This window comes from Embiotoca jacksoni, unplaced genomic scaffold, assembly GCF_022577435.1.
Source record: "Embiotoca jacksoni isolate LCO1_2020_lvr unplaced genomic scaffold, fEmbJac1.0.p SCAF_87, whole genome shotgun sequence".
NCBI classification, from domain to species: domain Eukaryota; kingdom Metazoa; phylum Chordata; class Actinopteri; family Embiotocidae; genus Embiotoca; species Embiotoca jacksoni.
The window spans coordinates 200,639-223,300 of record NW_027185444.1 but is presented as its reverse complement, the minus strand read 5'-3'; the positions used below and the strand labels follow the sequence as shown (position 1 = coordinate 223,300).

Here is a 22,662-nt window from a genome sequence, read left to right as displayed (position 1 = left end):
ATGGAGACCTGGAAGGCAATCTGTGTCATGACAATAGTCGTATTCACAACTTGACTTGCCAGGAGACAATCGAACCACTTAAGTTTTGAGTGCCCGGGTACTGGCTGACTTTGCAATTAACGCTGTGTATTAAGTTACTTTTTCCTAAAATAAAAAAAGGATTTTGTCTTACTTGTTCACTGTGTAAATTCTTATCATCCAACCAGATTTGTTATGACAGGGTTTCTTCAATCATCCATTATCATGATCTTATACATCCAAAGGAAGCTCTGGCAAACACATTAACCTTTAAAAGTTTATATCTAAAATGGTATATAGAACATTAGTGAAATCTGACTCAGGTTGGCAGGTTTAAAGGAAACAGATATTTATTGCCGTTAGATGAGAACCATAGTCCAGATCACTGAGTGTTCTCCCACCCTGTACCAGATGGACCGGGTAGGGCTGAACTGAAGTGGACTTGGCAAAGTAATATGACAGACATATTGAGGGAATGACAGTTTGTGGATGTTGGAGGATATAATGGTCTTCACAGATGTTGCCTCTGTCTTTAAGAGAATCTAATGAGCAGACGTGATTGCATGGTTGGCCAGAGTCGAGCGAAGGGCCATGTGGTCTTACAAACTGATGAGCTGGGATGTCTGTGGGCAGCTAGCAGTATTTGGCACAAGACGTCTCTCATTTCATGTTTTCCTATTTGAGTATCCAGATGCCCCTCGCCAAGGGTAGAGGGGATATACAGATTTATAAGGCGTGTTATAGTTTGTGTGGGTTCAACATTAGGTTATGACTGTCAAACGCACATACACTAAAGCACAAACCTGAAAGTGTAAATCCTTGTGCATGGTATGTCCAAAGAACATGTGCACACACACAGCGTCCACACGTGATGCTGTGCTTCTCTGAATAGGTTTTATTAGCCAAGCAAACCATTCGCTATTAAACTTTATTTCTTCCTCTGATCAACCACTAATTTCAGTCTCTGTAGTTAGAACGGATATATTCACTTGATAGACATCATTAAACGTGTCCTGCCTCGACTGAGTTTTCCCCCTTCTTGAGGGCCAATAGTGGCATTAAATTAAATACTGAGATCATTAGCTTGTTAAACAGGAAATGGGCAACGGATGTCATAGGTAATTCAACCATTTATAATTGCTTCAAGAACAATATTCCTCCCCTCTAGTCAACTTATACAGTACAGTTTAAACTGGATAGATATAATTTTTAAAAAAAAATCAAATGAAAACAAAAAAGTAGAGCACTTTAAGGGTACTGATCTTTTCCAAGAAAACCAAACACAACGACCCAGAAAACAAAAACAAAAAAAAGTGTGGCAGAGAGTCACATTAAATGCAAAGGGGTATTACAGATCGTGCACACAAAACATGCAGTAAGGAGACATCCATGGATGTCATCAGGGACACACTGAATACAAAATGAACAAACAGAGAGCTCAAACATCAGCAACAGAGGTCACTCACTTTGTACTGCTCTAATCCTTAGGTCAGTGATGAAACTTAGTGAAAGAATCATCAACAAGATGTTGTAATCGATGGTACTTTGATTTTAATTAATGTCAAGAATTAACAAGGCCATGAGTAGCTGTTACAAGCTAAACAAATATATAATGCGCTTTGTCTTTACTCTGCTATAATATGCAAGTCCTTTGGAAACTTAACCAGGTGTATATTTTACCATTATGCAAATATATGCATGTGTGTATTCCTGATAGTGTAGGAGTCTCTGGGTCTGCACGCCTCGAGTTGGGAGTCCTCACAGAGGACTTTCAAAGAGGTGTGTGTCAGAGTTCAGCCAGGGTTGAAGTCAGTTTCCGTGCCAACCCCCTCTGTCGAGGGTTGGGACTAATGGAAACCATAGACTCATAATGGAAACCACAGAGCCCCAAGTGCAGTGGGCGCCAACAGAACGCAACACTTGTCATTATTATATCAGCATACGCAGGCCGAGGGCTGTCACTGCACTCATGGGTGTATGCTACACTGCACAGAATACTACAGGCAACACTAGCATGAAACAGAAATCCAGCGTGGACCCGATGCGAGTACCTCTCACTTCCAAATAACCTTCAAAGCCTGTTTTAAATGACAGCAGCCAGGCATAGAGACGAAATAAGGGTTACATGTAAAGTACTTCACAATGTATTATGACCTCATTGTTTGTAAGCGCTGTAATCAGTCAGATACTTGTAATCTCCTAATCTAATTTCCATGAAAGACTATTTTTGTGTCCTGACAGCTCCGAAATGATAATGCACCAAACACCAATGAAAATCCTAAACCCACACGACAAAGCAGTTTCAAATATGTGTCAGATCCTACATATACATATCTGAATGATTGCGCAAAAGTCGGGTGCCATTCAAAGCCTGTGTTCAGAGGGTATCTTCTGATTGTTACCATATGTTTGCACTGTATGCCTGACCAGAAAGAGAGATGGAAGCGAGTGTGGAAGGAGAAAATAAAGTGTGTGAGAGAAACTATTCTCAGTTTTGACAAGGGCTTCTCTCAGCACCCATCTGTGAGTCTGGGCTGAGGTCACTGGCCAAACATAACATTTCATCAATCTTATCTCTATGACAGGCAAACATTATTGAACAAAGGCTTTTTTTTTTTTTCCTAATGCCTCGTTCTGCTGCTGACTCCCTAGAATCTGCCCCCTTGAACAGAATGACTGAAACTGATAGTAATAAGATTAGAAAAGAGAAAACAGAGTGCGAAAGAGAAGAAAATGTAGTAGCAGATGCTGAGTGCTGCAGAAAATGACAAGAAAAGAGAAGAAGGAAAGAGAAGAAGACGACCCTCCCTGTTCTGGATACACCTGATCTGGATTAAAAGAAGTCTGTGTGCTGAATATCTGTAAGGTTTGAGCCATGAGGGGAGGAGAAGAGTACTGAACAATAAGTACTGTGGTATACTTGTGTACACACAGTAAAAAGACCACAGTGTCACACATACAGTACTTCACAATACACGGGGGCCTCTGCTGTGAAAGGCATATCACACATATTCATAAATACGAGAGCCTCTGGAGACAAACTCCACCACCACCACCACACAAACACAAGAACTAGGCGAGCACCGAGAACCAAGCAGGCAAAGCAAGCCAAAAGCAATTGAGAGCCTCCAATGGGAGCGAGGCATCCAGCATTCAGGGTGTGGGAGCTGACTGAAGATCAGGGCCAGAGTAATGTCAAGCATTGATGATGCGATGTGCTAGCGGTGACAGACAGCGGAAGGATGACTTTTTCATCAGGTATTTGCAATCAATGAAAAAGCCACAAGACTGCCAGTCATAGAGAACATGCCAGATATGATGCTGTTTAAGAAAATTAACTCCATAAAACATGCAAAAAAAATGAACAAGAGAAAAAGAAATAGTATCCTGCAATGGTCATTGAGATTGATGATGCTTAAAAAGACCACCAATAATAATGCACTTGCAGATGTTTATTCGTTCTATTTTCTTGTGGGAAAATCCTTTAAAAGCGGATAGTAGGGATTTCATGACTATTTCATTTTGATGGATTCTAATTCATCCCTATTGGCAAGACTGTTTTCTTGAGACGCATTGGGCACAGGTATCTTGCATAGAAGCACCACAGGTTGGTATGCTGCGAGTCTAAAGTCTGGTAGTCATGAAAGCTCTATTTTCCAAATGAAATTAAAGCGCAACACAGGATGTTTCAAGGAGGACAAAGAAAGAAAATGAACTGCACACAAATGACTTCAGGAAAGCTCTGAATGAAGGACAGATAGAGGCAGATCTAGAACAAAGACAGAAAATAAGACAGAGCGAGAAAGAGTGACAGTAAAGGGGCATGGACATGTGTCCTAATGGCCAAGGTCTCCAGTCACGCAGTGTGACTTGGCATAATGTAACTTTACGTTAACTGTACTTAAACATTACAGCTCTAAAAGGTAAACTAACCCCCAGTAAACTATAAACGTCAGGGGTTGCACTTGAGTCACACAACCACACCTTGTCTGGATTTCAACTTACTTTCTGCCTCGTGTCGAGTTATAACTCCCTCCGTATTTCTTCCGATTAAGGATGAGAGCAGCAATTTCTGGCACGTAGCGAGCAAACATGGCCTACATGCATGGAACAGAAAAAAGAAAAAGGCATGCAGAGAGGGTTCTACCGCACACAGAAAAACAGCAGAACCATCTGGAATACTTACTTTCTCCCATTAACCGCACTATAGGAACCACCATATTTCTTGCGGTTTCCTATTAACTCTATGATTTCAGGGACGTAGCTGGCAAACATGGCCTAAGGAGAAGATAGGAGACAGAAGAAGAGACTAAAAAAGAGACTAATACGCCGCAGAGTGGGTTGTAGGTAAACTGCCGCATGAATCCAGATTTCGGAGAGAAGAAAATGTTACTTTGCTTTAGAAATCAAGTGAAAAATCTCCCTCATTGTCTGGAGAGACTTGATGAACTTCAGAAAAATGAGGGAGATCTTTATAAAAAAAAAAAAAATAGTGTATTTGCTATTGAGAAAAAATAGCCCCAGTGTTTAACGATAAAGCTTTAGAAATAGATCTGGTCAGCGGGTAAGAATTTTGTCACAGCTGATGAATAGTCAGTCTGTGATTGCACCCAAAACCTTTCAAGAGAGCAGAATTGAGCTGAGGGAGTATAAAAACCTATGTGCCATGTTTTGTCCAACAAACACAGATGATCTGGCAGGTTGATTTGAATAGGCCCACCTGATGGTCCACAGCTGCAAAACACATTAAGACTCATTTGTTGGGCTGGAAAATGAGCTGGATGCATTTTGCAAAGTTTCACAGCCGGTTATCCAAGCACAGGGTTGTGTTTAAGTTTACCAACTAACGCTGGGATACTCACTGACGTCATTCATCTCAGCTTACGCACTTAAATCATGCTTGGAAAAATGTACTGATACATTACGGGGAATAATGTGACATTATGTGAGTTTGATGTGATCCCTGGCTTTAAAATACCTCCAGCCTGGAGTCATTATTTAGCCACTGCTGCTGATAGGAAGCAGGCTATAAGGTACTAGCCTAAAGACTTCCAGAGCTCTCAGCACTGAGAAAAACACACCATCCATCACCATGGCCACAATACGGTACACATCCACACAGCTGTAGGTCATCAGTGCATACTGATAGCTGTCCAAATACAGAATACAGTGACAGTGATTTGGCTAAATCCTCCATTCTTTGTAACAGAAGATGAAGGAGGTACAGTCCTGCGTGTGAGTGCTTACAGGTGTGTGCACCCATGCATGCTCGTGTGCTAAGTTACTCTACTAGTGGCAGCCCAACAGGACGCTAGATCAGAGGAGGGTGAGAGGGAGGGAAGTGGGAGGCTGCTGTTGCTATGGTAACAGTCAGGCCGGCCTAAGCCTCATCTCCCTGCCCCTGTGTTTGTTGGAATTGTGGGAGGAGACACGAAAGGAGGGGTGTCCTGAAACCGCAACTGCTTTTAAGAGAACAATAACAACATTATCAGACAAAAAGCTTATACTCTAATCAAACATATACAGGAGTGACACAGTAGGGGAGAGGACAGAGGAGCACATAGAACTGTAACTACGGTAGACAAGATACAGTAGGCTAAACAAAAGGATACAACTACACTGTGACAAAGAGATAGTATGTACTGGTACAGGCAACATTGCTCTAACAATTTCAAAATAATATACTAACCTATCATACAGTGTACATAACTATAAGCATTTACATTAATCTTTAATCATTTGTACTTTTTCTAATAGTTTACAAAAGGCTCACACAATCTATTGATGGGTACAGGCAGGATTTAAAGGGGGAAAAAAAATGGGAATAAGGGAGAAAGAAAAGACAGATTTTACCAAACCGCCCAGGATGAAGAAGACCATAAACAGCCGCCCCAAGGTGGTTTTTGCATAGACATCCCCGTAGCCCACTGTAGACATCGTCACCATCAGCAGATAGACACATTCCCAATAGGATAGTGACTGGGAATTTTGGAAGTTTTCCCAAGGATCCCCTGAGTTTTCCACCTTAAATGGAGACAGGAGAAGTAGAGAATGATGATTAGACAGGACTCTCACCACCAATTTATAAACAGGGTTTTGGAAAAAGAAACAGTGTCCCTCAAATTTGATTAAATCCAGCTACAAGTGTTTGTGTATTCATTCCAGTTTGATTCGTGTACTCTTTAAATATTGAGCTTTGACTACCACCTAGTGGTCAAACAGTTTAATGCTTGATGAGGTGTTCGGAAGGGCTACAAAAACACAAAGGAGGAAAGGTCTCCGGCCAGAAATAATGAAGTTGCATTTAATGTGTCCTTAAGTCCTGGATCAGTACAGAAGGAGATCCACCCTTTGTTTTTATATGACAATGTTACTTTCTAATGATCTTCAATTTAATTTCTTTTAAATAATTTTTTTTTAAATGGGGTCATATGAAGTCCAACAAATTTGTAATTATATTTACACACATTGTAGTATCAACCTGTGATCTGTTTCTGGATAATTTGTATGCTTAGATAAATAGGATGTTAATTTAAGCTGTTAATGTTCTCAGCTTGATGTAAATGCGATCCATACGGCATGACTATATTATGAGTAAAAAATATCAGTCCCATAAATTGAAAGGTTATTTAACCCCGGGTTTCCTGCTGTCACAAGTAAACTTGACAATAACTACAGGTAGTAGAAGTAATGTGGAAAAAAAAAACAGAGCCCGCATTGCTTTCCTTGAACTGAGCTGTGACATGTTTGTTGACAAGTCAGCCAGACACACCGACTTAATTTGAATATTGAAACTGAATCAAAGTGTGGGCTCAATCAAGATAACTAAAATGTATTTTAATACCAGGTGTGAGTGGGTAGACTCATGAGTCAGATGTCACAATCCAAATAACGTATCCTGGTAAAGATCACATAGAAATACTAGGTCGAAATTCGGTATTAAAATCTGAATTGATCTCTGCATTTCGTCGCAGTTGATTCATGCACACATAAACTGGTAGTTGTTTGCCTTCTTACAGCTGGTTACATTTTACCCTCCTTGTTTTTACGACTACATAATTGGGATACACCGATCGTTTGGTCATAATATGACTCATGCGCATTAAAGTAGCAGTTTGTAGGATTTAGTTGCATATGGGAGTAACTTTAAGTAAACTTTAAGTTTCTGCGTTAACATCTGTTAAAATTCTGTGTTTTTGCAGTCAACTTTTCAGTCATGTACAAAATCGTACTTAGTTTTAGTGCCCTGGACTCACATTACATAAAAATGATTAAAATAGGTTTCATGTAATGACGTATACAGATTTGTGATTTTAAAAAACAAATCAGATGTATCAGATCAGTGCTTGATGTCGGCAGATACCATTAGTTAAATAAGTATTATTGGGAGAGAAATAATTTGCTCCATGCATCCCTAATTGCAATTTATTGTATAGTCAAATAATTCTTCGACAAAATAATAAGAGTGGACCATGAGACTCAGGAGGGTACTGGGTGTCACTTATGTGATGTATCGGTCAGTTATTTGCAATACCTTCCTTTCAGGTTCAGTAATCGATGGACCCCACTGGCCCTCACATCTATCCACTTACCAAATGTATGAATCCAGCAGCTGTGAGCCATGTGCTTATGAAGATGGAACATAGGTTCACCAGCTTGATGGAGTTGCTGGGTAGAAGAAGAAGAATCATAAAACTCCCAAAGACCACGCTGACAGAAACCCAGAGATTTGTGAGCTCATGAAAGTAACAACAGGATCCGCTATGGCCTAACTGACAATAACCTTTACAGCTAGGGTGGTTGAGAAAAGACATGAGTAGATAGCGGGCATATAAATAAACAAAAACATAAGAAAAGTGCACTATAAAATGAAGAAAAGGAACATAAAAGCCCAGCGTTACACAGACTGGGACTAAATCTTTAGTATATAATGTTTATTGTATAAAAATAACTATTGTACCTCATAAAATTCACTTAAAACATGAGGATTAATATGAATTGATATGGTTAATACGACTTTATATACAGAGCTTAAAATGAAGTGTTCCTACAGTTTTTGTGGAGCAAATCAGCCACATTGTTAGTTACTGGGATGATTATAATAGTGAAGATGCTGCTGTAGTGTGGGAAAAATTATTCTTACCTTGTTTTCAAGATATTCAAGAACTGTAAAATTTCTGAGAACTGTATCAATCTTAGCGCTCTCAGGAATCTTAAACCTGAGTGAAAGAAAAAACAGAAAGAGAGAGAGAAGGTGAGGATCAGCAGGTGATGTACTACGGCAGACAGAGAAATGTAACCTGTGGGAAAAAAAAAAATCTGTCAGTTGGACAATATGGCACACATTTTCTACAGCATTTAGGCAAAGCCCTGCAACATACAATGCACTTGTTATCCTGTAATACACAATAACACAAAAAAACAATACACTTTAGTTCAGGATTTATTGATGCATTCAAACAAGTTACAGGAGCATTATGTGGCACGAGCCTCCATCTGGATCCAAAAGCAGCTCTCTGAAGGATTATAGAACAATGTGAAATCTGCCTCATTGTCACTTTACATAACACGCCTGATCCTACTGAACATGTGTGTACTCATGTCTCTGCCTTGTGTGACAAAACTGAAGCAAATTCCTCCTGAGATGATCTCTACAGTCAGATTACTACCTGCCATATGCACGTAGTGGCCATATGCTTGTCACGAAACAGGCCATTCGGACCACTGAACAAATTCATGTATGTAGATTCGAAACTAATGTTCTTACCCCAGTTGGAGAGGATGTGTAAGCAGGACCAAACTGAATGGTAAAACCCAGTCTGCCTCTCCTTTTCCTCCTGCCCATGGTGGCCCTGCCTCACCCTGTACCCATTCTGAAAAAGTTCGCCACAGGACTTCTTTCGCCGCCACGTTCCTTGGTGAGGGTCCAAATTAATGTCACTGGCCGCACGCTGTGTATGACGGTACACAAGCAACTTCGGAGGAATCATTGTTTTAGACTAAATCCTGTCCAAGAAATTCCTTTCTGATCGAGCCGGGAATACAATTTTTTCCAATCCAAAATATTTAAGATCTAGTATTTGAAAATTCAGCGATGATTCCTTGTACAATGACAACGCAAGCGAGATTCTACTTTTCTGAAGACAGCAAATCGTCCTTAATAGTCCACATCCAAAGTTGAAGGTCCCTTGTAAAGCAAACACCTCTAAATACGTTTGAATCAGTGGTCGCACTGCAGCGAGAAGAGCTCGAAAAAAACAGCTAGAGCTGAATAGGTTTTCTCATCATGTCAGTCATATCAGAGAGTGTCTCTGTGAGCAAAATGTCAGCTCTAATATAGGTGTTTTTTTCTCATTTGTGATAAGGTGCCTTTAATCCCTGCAACCTAAACAGATTTACCTTTCTCCCACCCCTTTTGGTGCTTTAATATTAACCCTTTGTAAAGCTTTGTCCCCATCAACACACAGCAGTGTTAAACTAAATTTTCAAAAGTGTATGAAACCTGCCACGGATTAGTAGAGATGAAAATAATGCTGAACAAAAAAACAATAATCCTCTCTTTAAAATGAGTGTCCTGTTTTCACAGGGAATGTTCAAACAACTCAGATTAGGGATCCACTCTTTGGTAGGTACCATGTTTGAATCTGTGGTGCTTGTGTATATTCATACAAAATTAGTAGAAGAAACAAAATAGAGCGAGTGAAAGGTAAAGGCCTCAGTAAGCTTCAAACAAAGAGCTCATCAGATCATCAAACAGCATCTAAATCTCCACTCAAACACGCACACATCTTTCCAACATCAAAACATGATGGATATTTATTTAGGGGACTTTATTAATAATGTATGTGTATGTTTTCTGCGCTAATATTTTATAGCAAAACGTAAGTAAGAAAGAAAAGCTAAACATTTACTGTGTGTGTGTGTGTGTGTGTGTGTGTGTGTGTGTGTGTGTGTGTGTGTGTGTGTGTGTGTGTGTGTGTGTGTGCGTGTGTGCGTGTGTTTAATTTTGAGAAAAGGCAAGTAACAAACAGTAAATCTTTTCTTCTCCTAGCTCCTTTTCAGTCATTGAACATGTATGTTTGGTCGATTGCGGTGGATATTTTATGTGCGATTTTGTGTTGGACTTACAACATAAATCATTTAGAAATGAGAAAAAAAAAAAAAAAAGCAGTGGATGGAAGGTTGTTTGTTTTGACAGAAAAATAAAATAACATCAACATCTAATCTGCAAATCTGGCATTCGGAGCACAAATACCCACCAAACACAGTGATACTGTGAAGCGTTTGTGTTTGGGTGATACTGAACATTTGTGTGTGTCGTTGTGTGTCTTGCGTTCAACATTTTGTTGGACAAATATCTGTTCACATCATCACATCTGAGGCCTCACCTCCCAAAAGGAGGCAAAAGAATTGGCCCTACGACATAAAACACGTATTTGCCTACAAAGAAGAAATATACTCTTCGTCCTCACGTGCATAGTAATGTGTGCTTGTGTTTGCATGTGTTTACAAGCTCTCACTGAAACTCTGGTCTCTTTAGCACGTGTTCATGTATGAGAAAATATATTTCCCACACATGCCAAAACCTCCTGCACACATAACTATCTCTCTCACACACACACGCACACACACACACACACACACACACACACACACACACACACACACACACACAATCACATACACACACGTGTCAGCTCGCCAGATGCTCATTCAAAAAGGGTTTTCCTGGTTCAGTGCCCACTCTTACTTCATTGAGGCTTTGCAAGCCAGAGTATGGCCTCTCTGTCACATGTTCTGGCAGGGTAGCCTACTGGGACCTTTTATCAATCAGGGGTCTGGGAAGGTTCATCTGGGATAATACTGAGAGTCAACCGAGCCAGGATTAGATTATATGATGCTACACTGCTCTAAGCACACAGACACTCAGCTCGCATCCAGACCACTCTTACTTACTGCTCATTCAGTAATAGCAGCATGGGCGGCACAAACAAATCGATACGTACATTTAACCCCAACTACGCATTTTGACCGAACTGGTCACTCGCTGCCTGTTCAGTAATGCAACGTGCAATACATCACAACACAGCCAGGCTATAGCAAAGAGGCTTAAACCTCCCACAAATTAGTGTCCCTCCACTGAATGTACACGTAGGGTTCTTGCCAGCGGCCGGAGGGCCATATAAGGCCCATGCTCTCATGCCCATGTCAGGTACTGTAAGCCTCTTTCAGCAGGAAAACACAAGGGATCCACAAACCATATACTAATCTACCACCAGGAGGCAGTAGCAGGTTGGTATAAAAAGTCGTGCTTGAGGGCTACCACACTCTCAACAGCAGTGCAGCTTCAACAACATTTAGGTTGTCATTCTGTTCCACTGATTGATACAACTCGCAATAATCAAATTTTTAACAATTAGCTTACTTTGATTATTGAAAGAATCCAAAGCAACAATGCGTTTCTCTGTGGTTTGAAATGACTGTAGGAAGACGTGGGGTTAACTCGAAGGGTGTGAAAGTTGAGAGGCTCAGTGGCCACAAGATCTACGAGCGTCTTTCGAACAGAAAACATGCTAAAGCACACTGCGAGGCCTCTCCTGGGAGAGATGCTATAAATTCAAGTAGTTAAAGGAGATTAATTCCTTTTTCCAGGGAAGAACGCTACATGCACTCTCACATTAGCCACGCAGTCTTCTCCTCCTCTTAATCAATGTCCAATTTGTAGAAGCAGAGAGAACATGACTTGAAATGCACACAGCATATAGTCCCTTGGCTGCAGAGTGGGCGAGTACTCATACCACCCAGCACAGGGCAGAACTCCTATTAGTGGTCTTTTTTATTAACTGAGCAGGCTTCCACTGGATCTGCGACGGCCTCCTCATGCAGGACCACAGCTTATGGAGTGAAACGAGAGGTAGTGTAATTATGATGTATTACACTGCGTCTGGTGTGTATTCCCGAGCTGTGAATGGAAAGAAAAGATTAACTAATCCATTGGGAGTGAAGAGGACAATACACATTCTTAACAACCACCCTGGTTTCCTCTGACAAAGCCTGTTAAGGAACTGTATATACATTTAACTAAATGAAAGTAGCACCAATTATGGATTAGTCCATTATGGCCCTGTCAGGCTTGAAGACAGATATAGGGGGCAAGTGTAGGTTACCATCTGAAAGCAGAGCACTACACCTTTTACTTTCGGACTCGTATGTCAATTAAACTTATTTTCCCCGTCGCAAAATCCTACCATAAGGCTTAATTCCCATAATAACACAGGATACAAGCAGCTAATCATGATTTCTCTCCTAGTCCGAGCCTGAATTTTAACAGACACTTGCAGTGCACCATCAGTATTCTGAAAGCTATCAAAAGCCTGTTAGGGTACAACATATCCATCCATCTTCACACTGTTAATTTTATAACTGAGGCTTTGCAGCACTTTACGTAGCCTTTAAAACACTGACAAGAACATGACCAGCAAATTTAACTTGTGCCCGTGGGAGTTCTGTTTCTATACTGTGGTTATATATGTCCAATGCAAAAAATAAACACGCTCAAATGTTTAAAAGGTAATGCCACCTGATATGTCATCGTTGCAAAAATAGTCGTCAAGATTCCGCCCTTTTCAAAATAATAAATACAGAAATGCAAATGAACAGCTCTGGAATCTAGGGCATCTCTCAAAAACAATATATTCATATTTTGTTTATACACAACAACTCACTGCAGCTGGTTTGTATATGAAGGTGTCTTTGCTTTCTACATCAAGTCCAAATGCATGATATTTAATAATCACAGGTAATTATTCGCTGCAGAATATCGGGCGGCAGACAGACCCCCATTTCTCAGTCTTTCATCATCCTCATCAAGGCCCCAACACTGACAGTTTTTCATGGGATGAGATGAGGACACCTTGCGTCATGAATAGCAGAAGCCAGATTACTTGACTCAACCATATCTAATTCATTACACAGCTTGTTCCCTGTGAAATTCATGGGCCACTGTGAGCTTCTTAAGAAGCCTTCATCAACTCGGAGATCAGACATTCACAGTTTAGCACTACTTCACAGATTTAGTGATTCGAAATGGAAAAACAAGAAGAAAATCTGTGTGGTCAACTAATTGCTCATGTTTCCTTCCCCATCAGACTGTTACAGATGTTTTGGCAAAAAGAACAGATGTTCCAAATAGTAATATCAATGGCTCTGCTCTGTTTGAGCACTGGATGAGGAACCTGATACTGATGCTGCTAAACTGAATTAACCTATGATTGATTTAAATATTTACCTGTGATATCAGCCTATTGCCAATAGGACTGTTTGGCAAAAATTACAGCATTAAGTTTGAGGTTGTTGAAAAAAAAAAAAAAGGAAAAGTAACAGCAATTGAATTTAAACGTATCTTAAAGGAAAGCTAGATGTCAGTGTTTAGCTTCATAGAAGTTTATATTTCTGTTTATTATGGAGTGTTTTATAAACTTCTACTATGGCGTTGCATTCTGACTTAACAGTCTTAGTGGTCCAACGACACACTCACAAACGCTGCTTCCTCTATACGGGTTTTAAAAGTAGAGTGGCAGTGCACCCAAAAAAGAACACACCTACAAAGAAACTCTTTTTACTGCAGTGTAATTTAGGTCACAACACTCTGAACACAGTGAGAAAAGTAGGTCGTTATGTAATGCAGGTTAGGGTGTTTTCCAGTTTGCTCATGCAAGAGTGTGTGTGTGTGTGTGTGTGTGTGTGTGTGTGTGTGTGTGTGTGTGTGTGTGTGTGTGTGTGTGTGTGTGTGTGTGTGTGTGTGTGTGTGTGTGTAGAAGTGTGTATAGGCATAACGCATGCATTTGTGTGTGCATTTTTTGCATGGGTGTGAATAAGCTCATTAGATGGCAGTTATGGACCGCTGTGAGGTATTCCAGGTGCAACGCCTCAACACAGCGATTACTAATGAATCTAAAGCACAAAAACACACACACAGAGACAGACAGACAGACAGACAGACAGACAGACAGAACCACAGCCTCATTCTGAGTCACTTTGACTATCATTAGTCCATCCACTCAGCTGTGTCTGTGTTCCCTGAAACATCAGAGGAACCCAGCCCTGTCACTTTCAATGATGAGTGAAAGTTGACTGCAGCTCCAAGCAAGAGGGCCTCAGAGACATGCTCCCAGTAATGGGGAAATAGAGGGGTGGGACAGGGAGGCAAATAGAGAGATGGGGAGTGATAAAAGGAGGGGTGACATGCAAAGATAGAGGGCAAAATCTTTTTTCTTTTTTTTTTTTAAACCAGGAGTGAGAAAATTTTAAAAATGGTGAAAGAAAGCAAGAAGTGACAAGGCTGTACAGTTTGAGCTAAACAACGGATTCATGAAACGGAGTGTGAAAGTCACAGAAAGAAAGAGCACAAAGCAAACTTACCAAGCCAGCTTCTGTTTAGGTAGACGGAGACAAACACAGGAGGAACGGTGAAGAAGTCGACCACTGAGTTGACCTCCAGCCAGAACCACAGTTTGTCATTGGCTGCTATAAACTATCAAGAAAAAGAAACAAAAAACAAAGATGGCATTCAAAATGACAACTGAATTTTAATGTTAGACGAAGACACCATCACTCCGACATGCAAAACTGCTGTGTCTCCCTTTGTCAACGCTGACATCCTATATAAAATGACAAACGCTTCACCCCACTTGCTGAGTCATGCAAACAGTTAGTGGTGTAAGCAGCTTATGAGTTTATTTATTCATTTATTCAGGATGTCAACTTGCGTTTGCGCCACTGCAATGCTGCTGTGGCATGACAGCCATGCTAGCAACATCATTACAACAGTGTCAGCCTAAACCAAAGGCATGCTATGGGAGAATTCGTAGACAACTTAGTTGGGTGACTGCTTATGTATAAGTATAGTTAGTTGACCTTTAAGAATGTTGAGCCTCAAATTATTATTTTTCTACAAAAATTTGAAAATGAAAATATTTTATTGTTTATGGTAAATTAGGAAAAGAAAATCATTAAACTGGGGTGTTGTGCATTAATGAGAACAACAAGCATAGAGGATCTTTCTGTCGGATGCTGCAGATTTTAATGATCAGTATGTAAAACAATGCCTACATAACTGTGCATATTGTTCGTGCCACTGCATTTAATAGTATGTATTGGCCATAAGTGTGCACAGCATTATGCATGTATGACTGAGTGTATGCTTGTGTGCATGACTGAGCATGCATGCACGTGTGCCAGCTTACCCGCAGGCCAAAGTAAAGAAGGAAGAAGACGTTGAAGGCCATATCGATCTGTAACGTGAAATCTTTGTAGAAGTTCTGGCAGGATTCTATAGGACTGGAGAGCAGAGACAGAAGGAGAGAAAAGAACATTATTACGAGGGGAAAGACTCTATTACCGTTACAGTAGAGAAGGTTCTTCCATCTCTTTTCCTATTCTAAACACACAAGTGGTAAATACTGCAGACCTTTCCATTATTTCCATTAAAAGAATGTAATTTCTTGACATCTTTTCTTTGTTTGTTTTTTCCAGCAGGTTAATGAGCAAGTAATGTGGGTGAAATCAATATTAAAAACAATATTTTGCATATTTGTCACAATATGCGTAATATATGCAAAATAACATCAGACTCCTGCTCAATGTGACAACCTGTATGAAATGGAAATGCATTATATCAGTCAGAGCATATAAAACAAAAATATGAGTGAAATTTCACTTTATTCAGTTTTCAATCAATATTTATTTAGTTAAAATGAACCAACATAATTTGGTAAAACAAAAACACTGATCATATCAAAATATGATTTCACCAAAAGATTATGGTTTATCTTTCACCTTTAAATACCAGGATAATCTGAAGTTTTTGCTATAAATTGTCTTTTTTTTGTTCTTTAGCCATATATGGCCTGATTCTGATCACCTCGGTTCCTCAGCTCAGCTCACAGGACTGATGGGAAACTGCTTTGGTAACAACAGCCAGCTTGAAGCTGTCAAGGTCAAATGACGCTGACCAATGACAGCAGACTAAACTGACCAATGCTTGCCAGTAATACTTTTACAGATACGGAGACACCACCAGTCGACGAATGTAAAATAATTTGATCAAAATATGGACTTAGAAACATTGTCTTTAAATGAGATTATTCATTAATACCAATTTACTGATACCAGTTTGAGTTTCAATGACACCCTGCAGTTCCTCCACCGATCCCTAGGGGGCCATAGGGTGAGATGAAAGCTGTGAAGTCAGTCACATACAGATGAAACAGCTGAAAATAAAATGAAACTGGTAGTTGCTTTGATGTGACAGCACTTTCAGCATGCATACATTATTCAGAGTCTGTCAAACACAAATATTCCAAAAGTTATCCCTTCATATGAAGAGACTGCAAAGAGACTGCAATAGCTCCCCTGGTGTTGCTTTAAAAAAAAAAAAAAAAAAAAGCCAGATGATGATAAATGAGCTGTGATCTGTCTGGTCTGTCACATCATCCATCTTCATATTTACCATGTGATGATGAACCATTAGCAAGTGGGTGCTCACAACAAAAACAATAACAGGCAGTGTGCACACCCCATTCTTCACTTGGTCAAGGGCCGATATCATTTTGCTCCCAGAATAATAAGGAAATCCCAGTGTGGGAAAAGCATAAATATGTATAGTGGTTTGGCTGCCTATAGGCACCCTTTGGGAATTTATAGACTGACAAGGGAACACACACACACGCACAACGCTATTACAAGAGTATACAGTTACAAGTCCTATACGATCAAATTAAACGTTAAAGTATACATCTGTATGCACGGAGCGCATAGGGACGCAGTGTGAGATTCAGAATAGAGTTTCCTGCATAATGAGAACCTCCAGAGGTTGAGGGGATTGAGGCTTAATCATCTTTCAGTTAACATCAGACATTTCATCACATGACGCTCCGTTATAACGGTTGACTGAGTACAGACATCCCAGAGAATACAGATTGCTCGAAGAGGATGATCCAACTTCTAATTCATGAGTGTGTGGCCTGTCTTGAGCATATCCTAAGGACTGATGTGATTAAGATGATATAAAACTCCGTCCCGGTGCCAAGATGAACAGAATGAGGCTGGATTATGCAGCAATTGTTTTTAAAAAATGATTTTATTTGTCTCAAAGGCATTTACTGATAATGTGCCATCAGCCTCTGGACAGACGTTAACTCGCCTCTCACCCTTCAAAGGACTTCACATCGATCTGGGGAAAATGCTCAATTATTTAGCCACCAGAAAAGAGTCTCTATGTGAGTCTATGAGCATCAAACTAAACAAGCTTACAACCCTGTCATGAATCATACATCCTGCCTAAGTATGCACAATATTCCTGCGGTAATTTTTTTTTCTCTAGATATGGCCGCCAGGTTGAACCAGGCCTCGCACGCATTTAAACGCTGCGCTCATCTCCCCTCACTCCAAAAACTGATTAGAAACCTCAGCTGACGCTTATGAACCGCCGTGCAAGTCGATGCACAAGCACATAAGCCTAAACACCCATAGACAGACAGACAGACAGACACACACACACACACACACACACACACACACACACACACACACACACACACACACACACACACACACACACACACAGATGGTGCATACTGAAGACACCATTTGGAGTGGTCACTGTGGTATTTCCCCTTGGGCTCAGCTCTGGCCTAATTCTAAACAACCGCTCATCTACAGTCATGTGACCCACAGCGTTCTCGATAACAGAGAGGGAACATGGCGGCGCACAGCAGGGCCAGTGTGGGTCACTGAATTTGGCTTGATTTGGCTTGATAAGACAACACAATGGCTACACTCCAAGAACTTGAATTTAGTCATTTTTAGTCGTGCTGTTTGTGGGCTGTTTTATTATTGCGAAGCACTCTGTGATTTTATATCTGTGAAAGGTGACATACAAATAAACCTCACTTACTTAACGGCTACATCGGTACAGCATGGGAGAGCTTCCCAAGCAGTGAAAGAAAAAAATAAAGAGTTGACTACGGCAAGTCATACCTGCATCAAGATAAGTACTTTCTCAGACAAAATCCCACACACAGATGAGCAAATACATGGATTTACATGTACTGTATACGTAGAGCATCACCTACACTCAGATCGCTTAATAGTGAGACATCTTTCACCTGTTAATTTGAAAGCAAAATTTGAAAGCATTTGTATTTAATTTAAAGCTGCACTAATCAATAACACAGCTCACATCAACCTCATTTCCAGCCACGGCAGGCAGCTGCTTTCAGCTAAAAAGCTGACAGTACACTACCTGCCAGCACCAGGGAAAGGCCGACAAAGTGAGGAATTACTTGGTGAACTTTGTGGAGTATTTAGCGGCTCAAGGGCCGGCTAGTTTTCCTGACAATTATAAAAGGTGATAATACTGTATGCCAATGTTGTGTTAACAGCTTGTCAAACTTCTCTAAAGTAGCTTTAAAAAAATAAATGCATGCAGGTTAAAAAATTTAAATAATCTCAAACAAAATGTCTTATCTATCGCCGAATGAGGTAACACAACAGTGTTTGAGCCTGTGGCCCGCTGATAAAAGTCCCTGAATTTGCGGTATGAAGATCTGAACAAGCTGGGTGTTAGTGACGCCGTACCTGGGAAAAATCACAAACAACGCACAGATAGTAAAGCAATTTTTCTTCACCTAGCAGTGGCTGTTTCACTGAGAGGGTGGGCGGAGCTAATGCAACAGGCTCCGTCTTCAAATGCCAACTAACGTTCAAAGCCAAAACCTGACAGCGTTAACCACTGCACCATTGTGCTGCCCAATTATATATAACACAATACATTTGCAAAAACCATGGTCTTAATAAATAAATCCTAACATAAATCACTTTGGATAATTCATTAGCAAAGTCCGGTGTCATTGCAGCAACTAAGAAGGCCGGTGTGAATGTCCGAGTGTGGCACTTCTGACTTTTACATCCGAAATGAAGTAGCAAATAACTTCATGCAAAATCTGAACAACTGAACAAAAAGCATAATACGCTTTGTGTAATGTGTTATGCTTTGCACAGCTTTTGTATTGGATTTCATTGTACTGTGAAGATCTTTCTCTTATTGAGTCCCACTATCTGTGTCGCCTTCCTTCACCAAGAGCATGTAAGACAAGACAAAATCCTGATTCCTGCTTTCAATGTCACTTCACACTCTGCAATCACAAGGGATTCCTGGTCACATGCAGTCAAGTGTCCCGCAGAAAATAGATCTGCCCACTACAGTTCTTATTACTCCTTAAGCCCAGGCACTGCCTGGGGTTACACCATCCTGCCTGACAGGAAGAGAAGACAAGAGAGGGACAGAGAGAGGAAGAAAGAAAGAAAGAAAGAAAGAAAGAAAGAAAGAAAGAAAGAAAGAAAGAAAGAAAGAAAGAAAGAAAGAAAGAAAGAAAGAAAGAAAGAAAGAAAGAAAGAAATGTAGAGTTTAGATAAGGAAAGAAGACAGGTAGTGACATAGGAAGAAGAGCGGAAGATATAAAAAGCTAGAGAGAGAAAGGGTGGAGGACCTACGTGTAAACATGTTTTGTTCTTCAAACTCACAGTGAAATTGCTCTGAAATTCCTGAGTTTAAACTCTTGGACTCTTATGTGTCACTTGGTGAATGCCCGCATCCCACTAGTCCTCTGCTTATTAGCTAAGCTCGCACTAACGTACATACATGTCTACACACAGGGCAGAGCCACGATCGCTTAAGGGGAGACCTGCAGAGCATGTAAGTCTATTTCAGGACATCAAATACTTGCCCACCTTCAACCTCCTCTGACCAGGAACTCTGCCTCTGAAAAAAACACAACCAGAACTAATTTGTTCTCAAGGGCAACAGAGTGTGTTGATGATGATGTCCTAAAAATAGTCCTGTGCACCTACAGTCAGTCAGCACGAGCCAGTCCTTCGTTAGCCTGCACATGACCTTGGCTAACTGCAGGAACAACAGCAAGGTTTCCCCCCTGAGAAAACAGCATCAACACACTGCTGCCAGCTTGACTAATGCTCACAATCGCAGTGCAACACACACCAAATCTGAGTCATTCTTCCAGAAATGTCTTACCGCTCTTGTAAGCTCATAGGCATCTTGGATTGTTACATATTCATAGTCCGATTATTTAGTATGCAAAACAACACTTTCAATCAATACGTACAATAAAACAGAAAAATAGTAATGCATTGAGGATGATATTTGAATGTCCGACTTTAAATGCAGTATTCCTCCGGAGAGTACTGCATATACATATAAGGGACACGTACATGCAGGGCGGGGGCGGTAAAGTAGAAAGAAGGTTTGTACCTTTATGATTGATTTAAGGTCAAGGCACCATTACTAAAATTAGAAATACTTCCGTACCTACAAGGGCAATGGGCAAATAAAACCTCTCCTGGGAAGCTAAAAATACAGAACTAAATTTTTTCATCTGAATGCAAATGACTTGCACTCCGCTTCAGGCATCTCCTCTACAAACACGTTATCTATTTTAGTCTGAAGCTGTATGTGAATGAAAACAGCCCATCACTAAGAGAAAACACAGTTTCATACAATAACATGTAGTGAATTCAGTTAGAGAGAAAAAAGAGTAAATGATAGTATAATAAGGACAATAAGGTAAAAAAAAAAAAAAAGGAACCCCACTGAAATGTGTGTATGGTTAAATTATTCCAAAGCCACTGTTACCGCTAAATTACACGCATCACAACACTCCTCTTTTGAAGACAAACAAATTAAGAGATAAAATGCTGTGGTGCCAAAAGTGAACGTCCTTATCAACACACTGGTTAAATGTTGTCAAGCGAATGAAGTTGGTGGTGCTAGGTTTTATTTGGTCTATTTTCAGGTCATTTAATCAATGCATTTTGATCTCCTCAAGTAAAATAACCTTCAGGCAGTAGGAAAATAATGCATTAATCAAGTAATTATTAAACAAATCACCAAACTCCCCTCATAAAGAAAAGAAATTCACGCCCTAGGACTCAGAAAATATTAAAAGTGGCATATAGTAAATCCTGGAATAAAGTAAAAGTGATATAAACTCACTCAGGAGCATTTGGTAACAACATCCATTAATTTATTTTTTTTTCCCTTTTTCTAAAATATTAAAGGGGATCACAAGCTGAAAGACCTGAACTGACATTGTGGCTACAAATTCCTAAAAACGTCACAAAGGCACTTAAAACATTTCAGTATCATCCCGGCTTTGTTAAATTAACTGAGCGTTTTGAAGTGGCTCCCGCTGTGGTCTAAAAATAACCCGGCACTGCGGGATATTAGAAAAAGAAGGGGGGGAAAAAAAATAATTTGTTTTTCAAAGTCACCATGGTAATATAAAGGCCCTTTGCAACAGCAATTTACCATGGTAACTTTGATCAACAAAGAGATAAACAAATTGCAGTGACTCTACTAATCATGTCTCAAGTAATTTATTTCATTAGACCTTAATCAGTGTTTCATGCACTGCATCAGAGGGTAAACTCCTCTCTCATTAGACTGACACTTTAGGGCCAACATGTTATACCATCACATTAATGTATAGCTTCTCCACATGCAAGCTAAGCAAGACTCTGGGGGCGTGAAATGTTCTCAGGTCATGCTCAGACATCAAAAGCAATTAAAAAGCTTCATTTTAGCGCATAATGATAAAAGTCCTTAGGTAAAGTTCCACAACATTCACAGAGCTTATTATCTCTGAATGTGATGTTGACATTTAAGATTCTCTCGTTTTCCAGAGTGAGTGAAAATCCCTCTGCAAGTGTGGGTAAAAGTAATAAAATGGTATTTAATCTCAAGTAGGCTCGATTTTTGAAAATTATTGAAAATTAGCTTTTGAAATTAGTCTTTTTTTTTACTGCTAATAAAATGGTATTTAATCTCAAGTAGGCTCGATTTTTGAAAATTAGTGAAAATTAGCTTTTGAAATGAGTCTTTTTTTTTTTTTTTTACTGCTGCAGTTTGTGGATTAAATCCAAAGCCCCTTGGGAATGTTTTCAACTATATTGTTAGACGGTCTTCTCTGATCTAAGATGAGACTGAAGTCTTCTATCCAGACACAGCAACCAGGCAGGTACTGTCAACACCCTCAGAAGGAGAGGTCCTTCTATAGGCCACCCTTCATCGCTACAAAGTCTGCCAAGTCTGTCTCTCAGCTCAGCCATATTTCTCACCTTACCCCATTAATTAGTCATCAGGCACTGTTTCTTTTTTCAGTGCTGTCATTGATCTCACACTAATGATAGAGTTACAGGGACAAGATGCTGCTTATGAGGCCTCTCAGACCGAGTCAAAATCACGTTTGTGCGTCCGTGTGCACGTGCGCTTTAGCAAAGTTAACGTGACTATGCAAGCGTGCGCATGCAAAAGTCTGCATGGGTGACATGGATGGATCGAGAGAGGAGAGAAATAGAAACAGAAGTGGAGCAGGAACAAGGGCATCCCTTTAAGAGCAGCCTGCAGAGACTTTGTCCTACATTCCTCTTTGTTTCATGGGAGCACAGAGGAGGAAAAAGAAGGGATGAAGGATGAGGGATGAGCCAAGGTATTAAAGCAGATTCAGATGTGGGCGGGAGAGGACGCAGTATCCTCCCATTGAAAACATCACCAAAATAGCATTACTT

The 22,662-nt window shown here is 40.2% G+C and overlaps 1 protein-coding gene across 16 annotated transcripts in view; it reads right to left on the bottom strand.

The window, feature by feature from the left end:
• The window catches only part of kcnma1a (potassium large conductance calcium-activated channel, subfamily M, alpha member 1a), a 143,885-nt gene that overhangs the window by 50,006 nt on the left and 71,217 nt on the right, over positions 1–22,662 (bottom strand). For all 16 annotated transcript variants that reach the window (XM_069139916.1, XM_069139917.1, XM_069139905.1 and 13 more), the window contains exons 4-9: positions 15,264–15,357; positions 14,440–14,551; positions 8,162–8,237; positions 7,611–7,686; positions 5,872–6,042; positions 4,205–4,296 (exon numbers count right to left, since the gene is read on the bottom strand). In XM_069139916.1, the coding sequence (XP_068996017.1) occupies positions 4,205–4,296; positions 5,872–6,042; positions 7,611–7,686; positions 8,162–8,237; positions 14,440–14,551; positions 15,264–15,357 (621 nt within the window). The remainder of the gene's footprint in view (positions 1–4,204; positions 4,297–5,871; positions 6,043–7,610; positions 7,687–8,161; positions 8,238–14,439; positions 14,552–15,263; positions 15,358–22,662) is intronic.